The sequence below is a fragment of the Odontesthes bonariensis genome, chromosome 18 (genome assembly GCF_027942865.1).
Source record: "Odontesthes bonariensis isolate fOdoBon6 chromosome 18, fOdoBon6.hap1, whole genome shotgun sequence".
Classification (NCBI taxonomy): domain Eukaryota; kingdom Metazoa; phylum Chordata; class Actinopteri; order Atheriniformes; family Atherinopsidae; genus Odontesthes; species Odontesthes bonariensis.
Genome location: NC_134523.1, coordinates 21363617 through 21384995, shown reverse-complemented (window position 1 = coordinate 21384995; position 21379 = coordinate 21363617). Strand labels below are relative to the sequence as shown.

At 38.8% G+C, this 21379-nt stretch overlaps 1 protein-coding gene across 4 annotated transcripts in view; it reads left to right on the top strand.

Annotated features, from left to right (window-relative positions):
- Positions 1-21379, top strand: part of col14a1b (collagen, type XIV, alpha 1b) — a 138511-nt gene that overhangs the window by 76921 nt on the left and 40211 nt on the right. For all 4 annotated transcript variants that reach the window (XM_075449034.1, XM_075449033.1, XM_075449035.1 and 1 more), the window contains exons 21-24: positions 5344-5466; positions 6105-6254; positions 9723-9839; positions 19647-19796. In XM_075449034.1, the coding sequence (XP_075305149.1) occupies positions 5344-5466; positions 6105-6254; positions 9723-9839; positions 19647-19796 (540 nt within the window). The remainder of the gene's footprint in view (positions 1-5343; positions 5467-6104; positions 6255-9722; positions 9840-19646; positions 19797-21379) is intronic.

Here is a 21379-nt window from a genome sequence, read left to right as displayed (position 1 = left end):
CACTCAGGCCACAATAAAGGTGTGAGGAAAATAATAGTTTCCTGACAACATATTAAAGAGTTACCCAGGCTCCACCCTCGCAGTGACACAACACCTTCGGCTCTGCTACACTTACTCAGGCAAACTGCTCATTCAGGTGGATTCGAGTTCCCGAAAAAATGGGAACTCCACCCACTTTGTCGGGAAGCAATCAACTTTGAGCAGCGCCAACGGCCCAGGGTAGAGGCGTGTTCAAGGTAGTGACGTGGTTGAACTGCCACTCAACCCATGGATTGTACACGGAAGCGCTTCATTCAATGTCAACATGGAGCAGCGTCAAGCTTTTGACACTGCTGTAGATACTGTAATGAAAGTGTTCGACGGGAGATTCTCGTTAAAAATCGAGCAAAGAACAGCCCTTGAATCATTTCTTGACAGGAAAGACGTTTTCGCCTTGCTCCCTACTGGCTTTGGTAAGAGTTTAATCTACCAGTTAGCCCCGCTGGTAGCTAAATCATACGTCAGAGGAAAGAGTGGTGTGATTGGCTTAAGCTTAGGCACAGCCTTTTCTGGCCACAACCAGTAGCAACCCGAGGGAGGCGGGTTGACCAGGCCATTTCGAATCGTATTCGTTATGGTCTTGGTCAGACCAGAATCTCGAAGAGATTTGAAAGTCTATGTTAATCAGGCTATTAAAGAGTACAGTAAACTACATCTGGCTTAAACAAACAAACTCAATCAAACCAAATTAAATCAAGCCGAATTGGATGCCTGAAAGGCTTGTAAGAGACGTGATGAAAATAAAAAACATATGGAGCTCGACTGGAACATTTTACAGCTACAGTTCATGTGAGAGCCCTGCTTATATTAATTATACTGTATGTTGAAACGGAGAATGTACTGGGCCATCACAGCTGGAGTTGTGAATAAGCAATTGCTGGATAATATGTTCAACATGTTAACTGGAGAGGAACAGATATGCTAATGGTCATAAAACATGCAAGAGAATCCTCATCTTTAAACATGGGTTGTGTTTCAGTGTGTGGACACCCAACCTTTGCTAACTTCCAAAGAAGGATTTGGGGAGTTATTGATACCCTCAATGGTTGCCATTTAGTAAAACTAAACTTTAGTTACTCTGACACAAATAAAGCAATATAAGCAGTGCATAAACATGATAGCTATTGTTATTCCTTAGAATCTTTTCTTGGTTAAAGAACTATTTTGAAAGAAGTAGTAGAGTGGATTCGGGAGCATTTGACCTATTATTCTTGACAAAATTACTTAAAATAGTTCATTCCTATTTTGAACCATGAATCCTGGGAGAAACAATAAAGGAAAACAGTTAACTCAATGATGTTGACCAATACTAATCATAAATCTAAATGATACAGTTTTTTTAAAGTGAAAAATTGCCAAAGTAAAATCATTTCTGGGGAAAAGTGAGATGATTTTTCAAAATCTATTGATGGCATTTGTTGATTAAAGCAATTTAAAGTGTTCCTATTGTGAATATTGGCGTTTTTTTTACTGTCAGTTTGAAGAAATATCATATCTGATTTAAAACACCACGAAACGATAAATTCTAGTATATTCCAAATAAATCCAACCAGAGTGGATTTACAGAGCAGCTCATTACTCTCAAGACAATTTCAGGTGAGGAAAATGAGATAGCAAACTGTCACAGTAGCTCTGTGTGCAACATTCATCTTCTTTATTGTGCAGGTAAAGGCAAAAAAAATGTAGGAATGATACTTATTTTCTCCTTCCATAAATGCTCAAGCAGGGGCTAATGATTTTCTCTGCTGTCAAGTGCAATACACAACAAACACTCGACTTTCAGCAAAAAAGAAACTCTAAATCTAAGTCATTTATCTTTCCACTGTGTCCCATCATGTCTCCCTGTGCTGCACATTACGCACATTAGCAGGCGCTAACGATGCTCCCCACTTTTTAAGCGACAGGCCCCCGACACCTGGTGATGAATGGTTCCTGTTAGCCAGTGAGGGATGAGATGATCGCCCGGGGAAAAATGACAGGGAATGCAGAGATGGGGGACGATGGGGATTTTTAGAGTGAAGATAGATGACGTGACAAAAGAAGCCGATGTAATCTGGGGAGTTTAACTTGTGAAGGACGGAGTGAACACTGAGGGAGGCGTGACAGGGAATGCAGAGGGGGCGATTGGGTTTTTGCCCCAAACTGAAGATAGATAATATGACAGAAATGGCAGACTAATCTGAGGGTTAGATCCAGTGAGGGACGATGTGACTAGTGTAAGAGGTGTGGGAGGAATATAGAGAGGGTAACAGGCTTTTTAGTGGTCAAATAAAGAGGAAAATAGTGGCACAATGTGACCGAAAAGTCTTGACAAAGTGGACAGTTGAACTCAACAGTTAGGGGTTAAGTTGATCATTTACGATATACGTCCTCCAGATCAGACATCATAAATGAGAAGTGCAATGCATTTTGTTAATTATGATTTGACAAAGATCAAATTAGTTGCATAAAGTCTAGTCTACTTCATGAAAGTCAAGGATATCCAGTGTGGCTTTCCACCTTTAATGTTTTTAGGGACACATACTGGTGAGTTATTTTTATCTAAAATTGTATAAGAAAGAGTTTCTAAATAAGCTGTTATCTTGGTGTAGCAGAAGAAAGCCCACAATCAAGTGTTTGCCCAGTCAGATGCAGCCTGCTCTAGTTTTCTATCAAAGGGATGAAGGGCACCTGTCAGTCACAGGTCATGACACTGTTGACACCGGTGCTCACAAAATCCAACAACACCCTTTAGACTCATACCGTGAGGGAGATGGGGCAGAGAATCTGAGACTTGAAGCAATGAGGAATGAATTGACGTCTGACAAATCAGCTCTGAGGATTTTGATTTTAAAAGCAAATTTGGGGTTTTGTGTCTGAATGGAGTTGATCAAAGAGTGTCCTGAAGGACCCGAAGGCTCGTCTGTGCTTCCAAGGAAATATCTGTCAGCATCACTCTCAGCCCATCGAGTGAAGGCTTTTGGGTATTTCAGCAACACAGATGAAGTTGTGTGAGTCATCCTGAAACCTAGTGAAGCCCTCAGAGATGAGAAGATGCTGATTACGGTAGTTGAAAATCTGCTTGAACTGGGAGGGGCTAACAACAAATGACCTATTCACAAAGAGGATGAAATAATAACTGAAAAGCACAGATGAGAAGCGAAGACTATAACTTCACTGTACAATCTTCTTTATTTCATTTTCAAGACCTAATTTCACTCATAAAACTCTCTTTCAAAGAGGGCTAAAGAACCAAAAACAGCACCAGTACAACCAAGAGCAGCCTGTAGCTCAGATTGTCCTCAGACATCAACTCATTCCACATAATTTTGTGAGTATTTGACACTTGATGAGAGTAGCAGTATCATGGCTGATGATTGATAGGTGCTTTTCTTTCTAAGACGAGAAACTAGTGCAGACTGCATCTAAATGAGCGAACACCCATTTTTGTGCTGTCTTCTGCAAGACAAAGATAACAGCTTATTTAGCTTATTAAGCTTTCTCTTAACCTTTTAGCATTAACCCCTAACCCTAAGCATAAATGTGCAAGAAGAAAGTCAAAGTGGCGTCTGGATATTTGACCTTAAGGTTATTTTGTTTGACCCTATTTTCAAAGTGAAGAAAATTCACCTAAATGTATTATTTTCTCTTTTAGTGTGAATCTTCGTAAACTATTTGCAATTAATCTTAGGGTCATGTTTATGATTTTAAAGTCCGTATTGGATTCTTTTTTTTAAGAAGGGATCAAGCAGAAGCTCATAGGATATTTAGATATTACATTATGATCAAAAACAACACGCAAAGAAATAACATAAAAGCGGTCCTCCCTCCTCCTGTCCTGGTGGCGTGAGTGTGGGCTGGCAAATGGATATCATGAGGCCTTAAAAGCCCAGCTGTAAGAAATGCTTTATTTGCCCGTGAACCTGAAAACTAGTAACTTAGTGTAATCTTAAGAGCAATTGGGTGACAGGTGCGTGTACTGTGACCTATGCACCCAAACTGAGTTTAGATGCAGAATTATTATCTTTGCCTTTTAAAAATGGTCCTTAAGTCATGAATTGGGTTCTGTGCCATGAAAGTTTCATTAAATCTCCAGTTTCTCATTACGGGCGAACACATCGTGGGAGGGATGGCAGAGAGAGCACAGAGGATGATGGGAATTTGTTACAGGTGCAAGAAGGGCACAGTGAAGATGGATAATACAACAGAAGAGGAGGTTATAACATGTGGATTTGAACATATGAGTTTGCAGCTGATACTGACGGGAGACCACAGCACAGAGTATGATTGGTTTTTTAATGGCGAATGAGCACAGAGGGTGAAGAGGTAAAATGAGGCAGAAGAGCTGGTGTAATTTGGAGGTTTCAGTTCATGAGAATCTCTGATACTCAGCTCAGAGTGGAATGATGGAACATGGAGAGAATAATGGGAGGTTTGCTGCACTTTAAATGTGAAACCGAACAGCTAGCGGATTCATTCAGGGATTTAGACCTGAGAAGTTTCACGTTTCCCATCAACCAAGGGGATCTGCCGAGGATCTGAATCTATCAGAAGGAGCTGCAAAAAGACTGCAGATGTACTGTTTGTGATAGTACAGATGGCTTGAAAATCGTCTTTAATTTAAAATAAGCTCTGTCCCAGTTGCCAGCTGGTGATTAGTCCTCTGATTTTAATTTATTTCTTATAGATTTATTTAAATGTACTCTGTTATAGGAGAGGGACTTCACATTTTTCACTGTGCTGACTATTGAAATTTTCTTAAGTCTTATGAAGTTTTATCAAATTTCCATGCTTTTCCTGACTCTTTATTATCTTTTTCTTGCCAGCTTGGTTTCTGTCCTTCTCCCTGCACATTTCTCTCTCTGCTGAATGATGACATTATTCATCATTAAAGCACCTTTTGATAAGTCTATGCTGAGAATTACGTTTATATGAAACAATCCATCAACGGATTTATTTTTTACATAGATTCTCTTTAACTGTTTCCTAAAAATGTTGATCTCTGTGTTTCTTTCTCTTCCCCACTTCCCTCCTGTCTTATTAACTTTTAAATGTTCTTTTTTTCTGTTTCATTCGTCATATTTTCTGTGTATTTGTAAACCCGTGTTTATCCCAATAGTAGCTAATAAACACACGTCCTGATGGATAAGAAAACCCAAATTAACTTATTTTCACTTAATGCTATCCTGTTTTATGTTAGGCCTGTGGAATGGAGAATTGTATTATTTATATATTATTTTGTCTCATTGTTAATGTTTTAGGTAAAAGCATAAAATCTGTCATTTCTTTTGTGGTAAATTTCACTTTGTCCTTCCCCCACCTCAGTTCCTCTTTCAGCTCCTAAGAACCTGCGAGTCTCAGAGGAATGGTACAACCGCTTCAGGATCAGCTGGGATGTTCCACCTTCACCAACCATGGGGTACAGGGTCGTCTACCAGCCTCTTTCTGGTAATTAACACTCACATAAACTGCTTAGTACATTAGACTAAGAGTAAAACTGAGAATGTTTGACTTGAATTTACTCTGTGTAGTATAGATTAATGTTTTAGCGCAGATATTCAGTAAAATATGTGTGCCCTTTTCAAGGATTTTATAATGATTTTGATTATCTGGGTGATGACCCTGCAGGTCAATCTCCTAGAGACCAATGCTGAACAGTGTTTTATAGACATACTATTAATTTTGGTCTTCTGCGGATTTGTGATATGTCATATCAAACCTGATTTTATTTAACAGTAATTTTTCTTCTGGGAGTTGAATGAGTGAGCCAAGCAGACTTCTGCAGCCTAAATCTACTGGCCTTAAGCTTCTCTGCCCACGGTTAATGGCTCAAGGCTATGCTTCTAGCATAAAATACACCTGAATTATTGACTTAAAGTACCTGTCAGGAGCTCAATTGAAGTGTGCAGGTTTTTTCAAGGTCAAATGATTAGGTGCATGTACCAAAGAGGACATAAATTCATCCTCTGCACTTGCTAGATTTTAATCTAATCATCACCTCTGAACCTGCTGCTCTCTGCTTCTTAGCTTCATGGGTCATTTGCTCCTCCTTGAAGTGCATTCTCAATTATCTTGCCCCTTTGCAGCCCCTGGATCAGCTCTGGAGACCTTTGTCGGGGAGGATGTGAACACCATGCTGATTGTCAACCTACTGAGCGGAACAGAGTACAGTGTCAAAGTCATCGCATCCTACACCACTGGATCCAGTGAGGCCCTCTCAGGGAGGGCAAAGACCTGTAAGTTCATTATCCTTTTCTCTGAATTGAAGTTACAGCTTAGATCTATTGCTGTTGGACATAAATGTTGGCTACTGAGAATTTCTGCGTACATTTTTTTTACAAATATTTGAGTAAATTACCAGTCAACATAACTTATAAGTTGTATGATGGTGGCTCGTCGAATAACTTCATCACAATTAAAATAATTTGTCATTCTGTAATAATAAGTCCAACTTTAAAAGATTGCCTTACCGGTAGCATTGTGAACACTAGAATTGTTTTGGAAAAAACAAAACACTGAATTTGAAGTGGTATATAATCTGAACAATGCATTTCAGAAGTTATGAGAAAGCTACACAATGTCACTCTCACTTATACAGATGGTTATAATTTGGCTCAATCATTCAAAAAGAAAAAAAGCCACCTGATGACGTGTGAGGGCTTTCTTAATGCCAGTGGGGGTGTCCGTAAAGATTTCTACAATATTTCAAAGTTTCACATTTTTACGTAAGTCAAAATTTGGATATTATAATTCAAAATTGTAACTTCAAAGATTGTTATTGTGTTCATCACTGTGGTGGAAATGGGCTTCAGTGCTAATTTTACCAGGATTTCTTTACTCGCAGTTTTTCAGTAACTCGAGTGCTTGGTTGACATTTTCTACCCGTTATCATTAATATTGGTCTTTTTTGTCTATGTACTGAATACAACAATCTCTTTGAATCTAATTAGAGCGGCAGCCCGACATTCACAAACGTCAAACTCTTTATATTCAACTGATACTCCTCATGGCAACTTCATCTATTTCAATACCAGCCCTGGAATGAACTGGAGAGGCTTTGGATTTAAGTTATCTCATTGGCTATGTAAAGTCTCCCCAGAGCTTTTTGAGTGCCTGCTTCTTAAGTACAATCATTTGAGTTAGAGCCTGGATTTCCCTCTCCTGCATGATAATTAACGTCTTCACAGCAGTCTGGACCATTGGTGAAATAGTCCATTTCGAACCTAAAAGTCAACATTTTGATCTCCATGACAACCAAATGAGGTCAACTGAAAGCATGTCCTTTTGAAGTCTCCTTGAATCGGACAGCAACCCCCCACACCATCATCCATTTTCATTCCTTTGTGGGTAAGGACTCTAAATACAAGTGTCAGCTAAATACACAAACATGTACCTTTTTAAATGGAGACTGTGACTTTGCATCGAAGCCAGTTCTCACCACCTGAATGACAATTAAGCACATATTGGTGGAAATAAAGGACAAGTTTGGATAGATAAAGAGGAGAGATGAAGGGTACAAACTAAAACAAAGTTGGAGTGATTGGTTTATTTGAAAAAAGAACAAGATGAGGCGTGTGTGTGAGCCCAGGAGGGAAATGGAGTGAGTGTCATCTTCCTCAGCAGCATGTTAATGAAGCCAATGGGCCAAAAGTGATGAGTGGAGTGATGCGTCAATGTCAGCCACCAGAACAAGTATCACACTTGTTTAGAAGAAAAAGATGAGTGGCACTCAAGGTTTTTCTTTAAAACGTATTAACCATGCAAATATGGTTAATACGTTGTTTTAGCACACTAGTTCATAGTGTGAAAAAAAATGGGGCTCAGTGAAACGCCACATTTCAAAAGTAAAGATCTCAAAATTGCTGTCCCAAACACTAAGAAACACTTAACAATTACCATATTTGTGGATTGAAAGCCATATTTTAAGTGATGGTATCAGCTGTCATCAATATAGAATTTTTACCTCATTACCACAAGTGAATGTCCAGAAAATAAAGCAAAAAAATTCCCAGGTTCGCAGCTGAAAATAGTCTATAGTGGCACCTGGGTAGAGTGTACAGCATGAGAAAAAAGGTATCCCACAGACTTATCCAAAATGATTGCTCTTTTTGTGTAGATATCATCACTGTGTGTACTTTAAAATATTTTCAATATCAGCAAATTTGTAGAAGGTAAAGTGAAGGCAAACAACAAACAATGAAACAGCAACCAATGCCAGTATGCAACCTTGCTTGCTATGAAATATCTGTAGAATGATCAACTCTATTCACACTGATTTAAATATTTTCCCGATTAAAGGGGATAATTGCAATTTTTTTTCCTTTTAAGTGGGGTTCTGTACTCAAAAGCTGAGCAATTTTTTGTCATCTACTTACACCTTAAAACACAAAGTAGCAGCTGTAGCAGTATTTCTGATGACACTTGATAGTCCATGCACTTCAACAGTTAGCAGCCAAATGTGAAGCGGAATTGAAGTCAAAGGCTTCTATACTTAGAAAGGCTACACACTCTTTTAGGTTTGGGAGTGTGCAAATGTAAGTAGCATCTTGGGTGAGGGGAAAATGAAGCGCGAGTGAATTGGTGTCACTTCATAAGAAATGTTAACGCTGTTCTAGATAGTTACAGTGAAGGTGAACTCCATCTGAAGCGCTGTGTATTTTTATCTCTTTTATTGTTCAAAGAAATAATCCCAAAACTACTATCCACCTGTTTGAACAGGAAACTTACGGCAGATGTTTCTCAAATAATTTCTCTGTGAATTTACCAATAATTTATTTGGAATATAAACACAAGAATATGAACAATATATCCAGGCCTGATGGTTCGTGTCTTGTTTTCTGTATAAGATTGTAGACCGGCTGAATAAAGAAACCCTCTGATTTTCTCACTAAACGATATGGTGAGATTTTTACAGGAAAAATATGCAGATATGAATTATACATTTGTATGAAGGTCAAAATCATGTAGATTAGGTACTTGGCTCATGTTGAAAATATTCTATTTTGTCAGTGGCGAGGCAAAAATATACTGAGATGTACAAGGCCATTACCATCTCACAGAAACGTACATGCTAATGTCTTTCAGCTCAGAACAAGTGCTGCTTTCAGAAGTCAGACACTGAAAGCACATACATTTCATTTGCATAAATAGACTGTGTGGGTTTGTTTGGGAATGTGTACGTAAGCTATGCTTACTGAGCAAAGACAATGCAGCTGCATTTCACCCTATGTCTGCAAATAACTTCATAAAAATGCACTTTAGTGTCCTTGAAACCAACAAGCCACACGCTTTTTTGGTCCGTCATCTGGATACATGATTGTATGTGGTTTCTCTCATGTGAGCTCAGTACAGTTATATGTGGCAGTGTTATAGGAGTGTGGAGAGAAGAATGCACAAAACCCTATAAATATAAAGCCCCCATAAAGTTCCACAAAAAAATGTCACATTGCTAATTCTGTTAGCGGTCCAGAGGCACGATATAAGAATTGGGGCAAAGTGAGTGGAGTTAAACAAGATCTGCCACGACTGACTGTTACATAACAATTTGTTGATGAAATCAAAGAATCTGTATTCTTTATTAACCCAAACTGTGTGCAGAGCAAAACATTCTTATTATATGAAAATGAATGTATTGATATAAATCCCCTCAACACAAACTGGTAAAAAGCTAAAACAGTGACACTTTTTTTCTGTCTTTCCTACAGTGTACCTCGGGGTGACCAACCTGAGTACATATCAAGTGAGGATGAACAGTGTGTGTACCCAATGGCAGCCTCATCGACACGCCAGCTCCTACAGACTGGCCATTCAGTCTCTGCTTCGTGAGTATAGTTCCAGCTGCATGTTGTATCTGTCGTTGCAATCTTAAGATTGTACCTCAGCTGTAGGGATGGGAATCGAGAACCGGTTCTTGTTGAGAACCGGTTCCCAGTGTTTTAATTCCTTGGAATCATTTGGCAATTTTGCAAACGATTCCCTTATTGATTCCAGTGGGCGCGAATGACGTCACCACGCAACGTTGCGTGGCGAGTCCAGTGCAGCCAGCAGTCAACAGTAAACATGGCGCCCAAGCGGTACAAACACTCGAAAGTTTGATTACACATCCCTAAAAAAGACGACAACAGGGCAACTTGCAAAGTGAATATTTCACCAAAGGGAGGAAATACTACCAACATGCAATAACTATGAATGAATGTCGCGTTTTCAATCCACTCCGGACCAACGTTGGTGAATCTGAACCCAGCAACGTTAGCAACGTTAGCATGTCCTCGGCTAACACTGCAGGTAACTAACTAACTAACAAACACTGCCTATCATGTTAGCACCATTTGCCTCATTGTAAAACCTGCTGTTTGTAACGGTTAAGGTTAAATGAATGCCTTCTCAGGCATTACATTTAGATGAAATCATGAGAGGCAGAGCCTGACTGGCTCAGAGCCAGAGGCTGGTGGTACTAGCCCCAGTTTACGTCTACCTCCAGCTTCTCCTTTCACCAGAGCAGGGAAGAGTTAAATTACCCAGGCCATGATAGACCACTGTGGACCTCACCGTTGTTGGGTTTGTAAGGTCATGACTCGTGTTACTTCTAAACTAAACAAAGTTGATGCTTATCGACTGGTTTGTTGTCCTTTTTCTCCAAATGAGAATCGATAAGGGAACTGATAAAGAACCGAATCGTTAAGCAGAATCGAAAATGGAATTGGAATCGTAAAAATATTATCAATTTCCATCCCTACTCAGCTGCACTGTAAATTAGAAGTGACTGAAAGTTCAGCTCTTAATTTAACTCTTTATGGTAGTTCAACCTAATATATGATATATGATAAATATATATATGTATAACATCTAACAAATTTTTTAATTTCCCCCACGGGGATGAAGGAAATATTTCCCTGTTCTATCCATCTATATTGATGTCCCAACCTTGGTTCTTCTTTCAGAATGTTTTACTCACTCAGTCAAAGATACATTTTGTAATTCTCCGGGTCAGACTTCTCCGAAGGGAAAACCCTTAGAATAAGATACAGAATTAGTTTCAGTGAAGATCATGGAGCACCTTAGATGTACATGGCAGCAACGATCAACAATCAAGAGCTTCTATTTGATCCTCTAACAACTTTATACATTTATATCTCGCATTTAGTTTATTTAAATGACACATATTTACAAGTTCAGAATTTAGTTTTTTGAGATTCGTAAAAATAGATTGACTTGCTTTAATGTTCAAATATTGCATTAATTTTTGATATGGTACATTGCTGGAGGACTTCTTGTTAACCTCTGCCTGAAAAGCTCCATATCTCTTTAAGTCCTTTCTGACAGGGAGACTTGAGGAAAAAGTGAGGCTGAATAAGGACAGACAAATCCCTCAGGCTGTAGGGGGATGAGCAGATCCAACACAGGACTATCAATCCAAAGTTTGGGGTTCAAACACGATATGAACTTTTAGTTGAGTTCAAAGTTTTATATTATTTTAAGTTTTCTATAAGAGTTTGCTTGTATTTTGGCAAGAAAAATGACTGTTTTAGGTTAAAATAGGCCATTTCACAACTTTAACACTAAGTGTTACTGAGTCACACACACTGAGGACAGCTTCTTCCATGTGCACGCTGCTCCGCTCTTTTGACCTGATTCAGAAACAGTCATTAGCAAAAATGAAAGAAGTAAAATAAATAGCTGGGGCTGCACTGCTGACAGATAGTAGTGATAAATTCATTTTAGCTACTGATTTATCTATTGGTCTGAACTTTGGGCTGTGTAACTTTGCAGACCTATTATGTAATATGTGACACACCGCGGGCAGAAGGAACTCAAAAAAACATAGTTCTGGCTCTTTGATATATGTGGAACTGGAAATCCTTTCAGCTTTTTGTTGCCTAATACAAACCCAGTTTCCAGAAAAGTTGGGAAATTTTCTAGAATGCAAGAAAAAGTTAAATCTGTAGATTAAAATGTGAAGCCAGCAACACTGATTAACTTTCAAACACATGTTTACCACTGTGTTGCATCACTCCACTTTTTCATTACAATTTTCAACTGCGTTTGGAACTGCGGATACAAAATGTTGCAGTTTTTCAGAGGAGAATTTGTTATTGTCTCATTCTCCTCCTCCTGATGCTCCATAGCTTTTCTATCTGTAACAATCTGGACTCCGGGCTCAGACACACAGTCTGTGACTATTACGCCTGCTGCTAGTTGTACAGAGCATCCAGATGTTCAGACATCGGTGTTTCCAAAGTCTGAAACATTGACTCATCTGACCACAGAACACGTGTCTGCTGTCTTTCTGTCCATCTGAGATGAGCCTGTATTCAGAGAACTTGGCGGTGTCTGGATTGATATATGGCTTCCTCCTTGCGTCATATTTTCAGATTGCATTGCTGGATGCAGCAGTAGACTGTTGACTGGAAATGGTTTTCCAAGGTACTCTTGAGCCCATATGGCTACATTGATCATGGTGGCATGACGGTTTCTCATGCAATACCACCTGAAGGCTTGAATGCCATCCAAAAGTAGTTTCTGGCCCTGTCCTTCATATACTGAGATTTCCCCTGACTCCCTGAATCATTTCACAATGTTATGCTCTGTAAATGTTGAGAGACCAAAGTTATTTAAAAAAATAAATAAATAAAGAGAATCTTTTACTTATTTATTTATTCATTTCACTATGAGCGTGTTGCTGGCATCAATTTCTAAATTCAGTACAATGAGTCCAAATTTCAATGGCTTCAAACTCATGAAAAAACTACAGATTTAAGTTTAAACTGATTTTTTTTTTTTTAATTCCCCAACTTTTCTGTAAAACAGGTTTCTAATTCCTAACACATCTAGACTCAGTGATGCAGAATCTCAAACAGATAAGAAACAGCACTAGAGATTGTGAAAGTGTCTACTTCTGAATTTCACATTTCAAATGTACATAAAAAACTTATCCTGATCCTCAGTTCTGATTCTCAAAAAGTTAGTACACAAGGATTTTGAGGTTTTCTGTTGTAACAAATATTTAGCTCACAGTGTGCATCTGTTTAAGTATAGTTTTCTCTTAGCTGGATGACATATTTGTCTCAATAGTGTAACAGAAATCCCCCATGTCTTTATATTGGAAGGATGTCATGCAAAAGTTGTTTTTTTTTCTATTCTACCACCATATTGTTCTCTGGCTCTCGGAATTATGATATATAGAAAACGTGACTGCACATCACTGCAGCTACTTAATGCTGTCTGTGCAGCTGTAAATCTCCTCCTCACATTTTCCCATTGAGCTCCTACGCTGCATATCTGAGTCAGTGGGGAGGAGACTCATTCATGCTCACATGCTTTCATGAGGAGGAGTTTGAATCCCTAGAGATGACAAAGATTTTGTTGTATCCCATTACAGACATGCTGGCAGTCTTAAAGGTTTAGCTGTACAATCAAACAGTGAGCCATTCTGTGAAAAAGAAGGGCTTATGGATCACAGCTCATGGTGACATTTACATTTGCTGCTTGAGGTAGAATACAGGGAGAAAGACAAAAAGGTTGGTATTATGACTGCCAAGTGATGAGATGTTCTTATTACATGAATGACAGTAATTACGCCCTGTTTAGTCTATTCTGGGAGGTAAGCTGCTAAAGAATCTTCACAGAATTTTACAGAGTTTGTAGTTTTGGGTTGCACCTGCAGCCTGTTCTCTGATTGCGAGAAAGTGCTCGCAAAACTGCTTCTGTTTGAAGTTCCCTGTGGAGGTGTCGAAAAGAGGAGATAAGTGCTGCCCTCATAAGTCACTACAGATGTACATGGCAATTAAGCCTAAGTGTGAATATTACTTTTAAAGGCTGATTTTGGAACTTTGGTTGTTCACAAATGATCACCACAAAGGGGGCAGAGTTTTACCAGATTAGGTACATTCCTATTTAAAGTAACACTAGATAATTTGGAAAATCTTTTGCCCTTTGGCTTCCCCTACAGATGTGTAATGTAACAGCACCGTCATAAAAACAAACACCAGTGTGTGAGCCCTGCACATGTACAGCCATGCGTGTGAATTTGTTATCAAGTTGAAGATGCTACAAAGAGCCCACAAAAAATGTAAAGCAAAGCAGTGTGGTGCAGGGATGGAAACCAAAGTTATGAGTGGTATGTCAGCCCCCAGGGTAGTTTCATGCCCGACAATAGGCATAACAAAGGTTGGTGTACTCCGAAACAAGTCAGATGCACGTAGACATAAGTTTCACAAAGTTCTCTAGTGTTGCTTTGAAATGTATTTGTTGTTTACACATTTTTCCAACTTCAGGGGAGACAGCACCATCAAACCTTGCCTCTGTCCTTTTATAGAATTGTCTAACAGCCAAAGTCTTCTTTGACCACTTCAGCTCTAAAACAAAAGTTCAGGAGATAGTCTGGCAGTGTGATTTAAAAACTGTGTAATTATCAAAAAAACGGAAATCTAATTCCTCCTGGCCAATAACCGCACCGTCAGACAATTTAAGCATTCACTTGGGTGCTGAAATGCTGAACAGCTGAGCACAGAAAACCTAGCGTTCAAAGCGTTTGAGAGCACACACACACAAGCCAACCACCAGTGACCTGTAATTGCATACTCAAGAATAGATTAACTGATTTGAGATTGATCTTATTAAATGCATGTCATGTTTAGTTTAGAAAAGCAATGATGCAGATTTAAGCTGAAAGTGTTCAGATCACTTTTCCAGTTAAGAATTACACTGAAAATCCCTCAGGTAGCTTTATATTTGTGGTGGAAATTGTCTTACATTTTGTGATTGCCCAGCCCACCCATTTAGGGAAAAGGTATGATTGGTGAATTTCATTTAATTTCAAATAAATTTCATGGAATTACTATCATGTTGCTGCCTGTAATTCTGCAGATGGCCCAGCCATCAGAGTTCAACACAATCCATTTTCTTCCTAGTAACACAGAGCTGGAAAAATCCTGATAGGATGACAAGATGCCTTCTTTCACATTTCCATGCAAACTGAATAGACCTATTCAATGGATTTTATTGCTGCAAATTCTTGATTTTATTTAACCAAATGTTTTTGAAAAGTAACATTACAACTGAAGATTTTAAATAAACATTTTCACAATCCATTAGGCCTGCTCTGGCGATCTGGTGATGACTTTATTTCTGTTTTTGGTGGCTTTTACGCCTTGTCAGGGGCACACTCTTGTGAAAATGATAACTATTTAATTACAGTATCTTTCTAAAATGAACTAGATTCTTGCTTGAAAACTGTGTTGCAGCTTGGCTCTGCAATGCTTTTCTCCTGGTAAACCTTCTGCACATATTTCAGCGTAAAGTTTTAAACACCCAGAGTCTTAAACATCAAACTCTTGTGTTGATTTTCATACACTTTAATGTGGTCATCTCTTAGTTTAGAAGTCAAAAACAAAAACACCTCGATAGAACAACCTTGATTTGATCGAAAGGATTTCCTTGCGTTCCTTGATTTTCTGCAGCCACCAACTGAAATAATTGTGTTTTCCAATATGTCTGAAAGTGAAAAAACGCTCCACCACACCAAAATAACATCAAACAGCAGATGGTGAGTCCCTGATTCAATTTCACAGGTATACCATTTAGTCACCATCTCATAGGTAAGATTGACTTTTAATACAGCCGTCAACCACCAAATAGGAAAGTAATGGCTGTTATTCATCACCTTTAGGCTTCAAGCAATAACACTGCCATCATTAACGTCACATAAAAGGTGCATATTCCCAGTGCTACCTCAGGGAGCTCCAGTGTGTTGGTTCTCTCAACACACAATAGAGCTAAATGAGGATTTATGTCAGCACAGCTGGTATATAATTACCCTTGGGATGTGTTCACTACAGGGGAAAGACGGGAACGATGCGAGGTTATCCTGTTTTTTTGGTATGGAATGGCGTAAAATCAAGTGGGATGGTTCATTTGTGAGATGCATGTAAATTAGAACAGCAGAAAGACTGTGAAGTTTATTTTGATAAATCTTTCTGTAGGACAGAAGAGTATTGCTGAATTAATCTGCAGCTTGCAGAAATAATCCCTTTACCCTTTCCTGGAGATCATTTACCTCCCCTTACTTAAACCACATTTAAATTCTATTAAAGATGGTTTGAAAACAAATTGTATTTTATTACATTTCAGAATAGGATTTATAATCATGGAAAAAAAAACTGTCTATCCGACAATAAGTCTGATAAGTCCCGTCCTCACAGCTTGAGCAATGAAATGTGTGCAAATATCATAGGTTCTCAGGTTTATTTTGTAATAATTACAGACTTAATCATTGAAAATCATTACCCTCATAAGCTTTTCTGTCATATAAATTTAGAAATGGCTGGTGACTAACTTTGCTCTGAAACCAATTTATTCACCATTTACCCTCGATTTCCGTGCTCATCTTTTGCACACGTTTATGAATAAATCTTTTTAGATTTCTACCAAATGTGTGTTCACCTGCGGTGTTAAAGCTACTTCATTTTGAAGTTTTTCCACATATTGATATTGACAGTTTTATCAAATACATTATTTTGCTCAGCTCTGTTGCTCTTTAAGTCATTAAAATGTTCCACGTGCCCTCTGTGATGAAGTTGAAAAACAAAATTCATTTTCCTATAGAAAAATATTTGACATATTACCATTAGACCTTTTTAAACCTGGACCTTATTTCTGGCATAAAATACGTTCATCTACTCACTGATAACAGTTTGGTGAAAGTCGGCGTCCTTCGGAAGATATTTAGATCACCCGAGATCCGCGTATATCCACATAACGGGAGAGAACAGGGCAGAGACAATACAGCCTCTAAATAATGTATTTTCTGTCTTTATTTCACCGATACTTTAAGACGAATGAATGAATGAATGTGTACTAAATCAAATCAAATCAAATCAAATCAAATTTAAATAGCACATTTCATGTACAAACAATTCAAAGTGCTTTACATAAAATAAAAGCATTGCAGCAGGGAGTGGAAGAAGCATTAAAATACATAAATTGCACTGTTAGTTCAGAGCTGCATTGTTGTTGTTATTTCCCCCCACGCATCTAGTGGGATGACTTAATCAACCGGCGCTGCCGCAGCAGCATCTTTACACAGAATTTGCTACTGCTGCTGGTAACATGGTTCGTTATTGCGTATTTCCAAATTGCCATGTTGCACAAAACTAGCAGTAGCAAACTCCGTGTGAAGATAGCCGACCGTCACAGAGCACGGAGTGAATGAGCTGTGCTGCAGCGGCAGTTATCGGTGAGAAGATGAACGTATTGTATGTCAGAAATAAGGTCCAGGTTTAAAAAAAAAAAAAAAAAAAAAAAAACTTCCCCTTTAATCATCAGCTTAGGTTAAACAATATGACAAACAGCAGTTGGATTTGGTCTGTCAATTATTGCTGACTATTAGATTTTTAATTCTATGTAGTTTTATGTGCAGACAAACAAGAAGAGAGCTGAAGAGAAAAAGTTCAACCAAATAACAGTTTTAAAACGTGACTGTTTCACAAAATACAGATCATACAAGTTTTAACAATTTTAAAAGGTAGATCTGGTCTTGTAAAGGTTTTGGAGTCAAGTAAGGGTATTAATGTTAGAAATGCTTTTAGACTTTACATTTGTGCCATGGACCAATGTAGCTATGACTGCTACAGACCATGATACAAAGAAGACACAAATGGAGGAAAGACAGGTGTCGGAGCCAAAAACTTCATTTTAATCAAAGCAAAATAAAAAACCCTCAAGCACTGAGGTGAAAACAGAAGGAGATACAGTTGAGTTACGAGGAAGATCAGGCAAAGTACATGGAAAACCAAGGAGTGTGTATCTGAGGGAGGAAACAACTAATGCAGAACAGGCGTGGCGATCGGCGAGTAAAACCCAGAGTAACCCACTCAGGAAGCAAAACTCACAGCAATGAACAAAGGATGCACAGACTACAAATTACAACAGGGAGTAAAGTTAAAGGTGATAGAGAATGGTTGAATGGGGCATTAATCCTTGTTCTGTGATGTGATATGTAGCCCAAAATAAATTGGTTGGGTCTGTAATGGCTCAGAACCTCCCTAAAAGGCTCTCTGAAACAGCTGTTACTATGCTGGGTTTAGAATGCGTCTTTTTCCCTTATTGGCGTCGTTTCAGAGCTTATCTGGCAACCTCATTATGAAATGCAGGTAGGTGTTGGCGCTATTCGGTTGCTGTTGCTTGATTGGCTGCCCTTGCTCTCTCTGAAAACAGAGCTATAGAGTAATACACTGACTGGAAAGAAAGCTCATCAGAATCAGAATTCGTTTTAGTGCCATTGTTAGTGAACAGTGTTCCCTAACTAGGAATTTGGTGCAAACATGTAACATAGGATATAATAATAAAAAATAAAGAATAAAAATATATGAATATAAAATGTACAAGGTGTGTACAACAATACACAGTATCCAATATACAGAGCAACAACAGTGCAGCTTCATTAGTGCAATTTTAATGATGGTAAAGTGACTGGGGCAGGTTATGAGGTGATTATGAAGTGTTCATAAGTCCAACTGCAAGGGGGAAAAACTGTTTTTGTGACTGGAGGTTAGGGTCCGAATGGACCGAAGCCTCCTGCCCGAGGGGAGTGGTGCAAATAGAGAAGGGTCAGCTGTGATCCGACCTGCTCGCCCCATAGTCCTGGAGACGTGCAGCCGATCACCTTCTCAGCAGAGCGCACAGCTCGCTGCAGTCTGTGTCTGTCCCTGTCGGAACTGACCATCTACTGAGCTGCTCGGAATCGTGCAAGCTTTATGAAACTGTACTCCGTGAAATGCGCAGAGCAAAGGAAAAGTCGGCGGTTGTATGTACTGGGGATGCTGTTAAAAATAAATAAAAGCCATTGATCGTGAACATTGCTTTCCGGGGGAAGAATATGTAACGATCGTAGTCCGCTTTCACAGCCTTGGAAGGCTCACCTGTTCCTGTTTCTCGCCGAAGAGGCGTGTCTGAAACGGGGTGGCTGTGGACTTGGGTGTGGGGGGGGGGGCGATTGCTGAAAAAGTGACATCACTTTTTCACAAAAACGGATTGGGGGATATTCTGGGGGCTATTCAAAAAAGGGGAGTACTTGAAACAGAGGTTCTGACACTTGGCACTTCGTGTGTACTCCCCACAGCGGGGAGACTCAGAACTAACACCAAAAACGTGAAAAAGATGATTTTGATTCTCTATCCCCTTTTAAAGATAGTAACTAACCAAACAGACAGGAGTAAACCAAGAGCAATAAACATAACCAAACCTAATCTTACGAAATGTTATTAACAGAAAATGACATGAATCGTAGAAACCAAAAAACATCTAAACCGAACCTGAAAAAAAAGAACATGACAGTTTTCTATGTTCCCTGCTGTTTGTCTTCCCACTAAGAAGAGTACAAACTGAAGAGAAAACTGAAGATCATTACTATATAACATTATTTGTAGCTTATTAAACTATATTTTTGTTGATAGATGGTTATGAGAGATGTTTCACACTGTTTAACACACACAATACCATGGTGCTCTGACATGCTAAAAAAATAACATTGTGCAAAAAAGAGCACACTTTACGTGGCTAATAAGATGGATGGATGCTTTATTGATCCCGAAGGAAATTTGTGACATGGTTTGTTTGTATTTTTCCTGCAGGGAGTCAGAGGCAGGAGACCAAGCTGAGTGGAGGATCCAACAGGCACTGTTTCAACAACCTGAAACCCAACACAGAGTATAAGATCAGTGTGTTCGCTCAGATGCAGGATGGGACTGAAGGACCTGCAGTCACTGCAAATGTGAAGACATGTAAGCACGAATATACACAGGAACCCACATCCAACACCTCAGATACTGTTATACCTATAGGTAAAACATTCCATTTCCTGAAAGTGTGATGATTTAACCCTGAGAAGATTTGCAGCTGATAGAAACACTGCATAAACTCACACATGCACATCTGTTGACACTGTGCATTACCTCATCCATACAATGTTCCCATTTAGTAATCCATATATGTGTCATTACAATATGGCAGAAACTGCTGTCAGCTGTCATTGTTTGAGAAAAGAAAAAGAGGCCAATTCACGCTGGGGGGACCACCACGTCACTTTCAACATAAAAACCTTTTTACCCTGCGGGAGTGACAAGAACTGAATCCTCATCCTTAATGCCGAATGAGCCTTTTGTTCTCCAGCAGCAGCTCCCAACACTAATCAAGACCCACTGTCAGGAGACAAGGCAGAGGAGACAGAGTGTTGGCTGCTTTATTACTTTATTTTCTACATGTGTCATACTCAGTAAATACAGTTATTTTCTAAAAAAACAAAAAAAAACAAAAAAACAATGTAGCAGTATAATAATAAAGTTTTGTCTCATTTCAGAGTGTAAATCAACGAGAGTGTACCTGCAACGTCCTTTGTTTATGTCAGTAAAGAGAGAGAAAAAGAAGATTGTTACACTCTGGCAGACATGTTGAAGCTTCAGCTGCAGAACAATCAATGAATAAATCAGATACGTTTAAAATTTCACATTGGAATATCAGTATGGACCATGAATCAATGCATTGTTTGGAAAATCCCCAGATAGACTTTTCATTGAGAAAATAAGCACATTTAATTTTGTTTGATCTGCAGGAAAGCGTGAAACCTAACAAAATGCACAAAATGATTCACTCTGCACAGTGACCTAGTTACCTCTTTTAGGCAGCTGTCTTGGGGATAAAAAACATGATTTTCCATGTTTTACTCTCTTGTTTTCAATAAATAATGCACGTCTTACAGAATGAAAGAGTGTGTTTTAACAATAATCAGTGTTTTGCAGCAGGCATCCTTGGCTGCACATCAGCGTGCTGTGGAAATTTGCACATTTGAAAAGCGCTTATTATATATCGTCATAGTTCTATTTTTGTACTTTATTATATTTAATGGTGTTGATTCACTTGAAAATTCTGCAGTGCCTGATTATTATATTTATAATGTGGCAGAAATCTTACTAGGCATATTTTCTGAGATAAATTACCTATCAGCAGAGTCAGATCTTCTGCAGGTGCCTGTCTTCAGTGTGCTAAAATTCATGAAGTGAGGATAAACAGAAGGAGTGACTGAAGGAAAGAAGCTGGATGAAATAAAATGAAAGAGGTTTGTTTGGAGACATACAGTAAACACAAAAGGCTGAAGAGATGTCAGGCTGAAGTAGCTGAAGCAAGTGAAAGAAAAATCAACAGAGACACAAGAAAAGAGGGAATAAAGAAAAGTTCTTTCCCTAAAGCAGGCTTGTTTGCTTGGAGCTGCTCCCTGACGTACTGTAGCTCTACAGAGAGCCTCCGGGATGATTTATGGCTTTGTTTTGATGCAAATGAAAGCCAAAGCCTTTCCTCCAAATGACTCTCC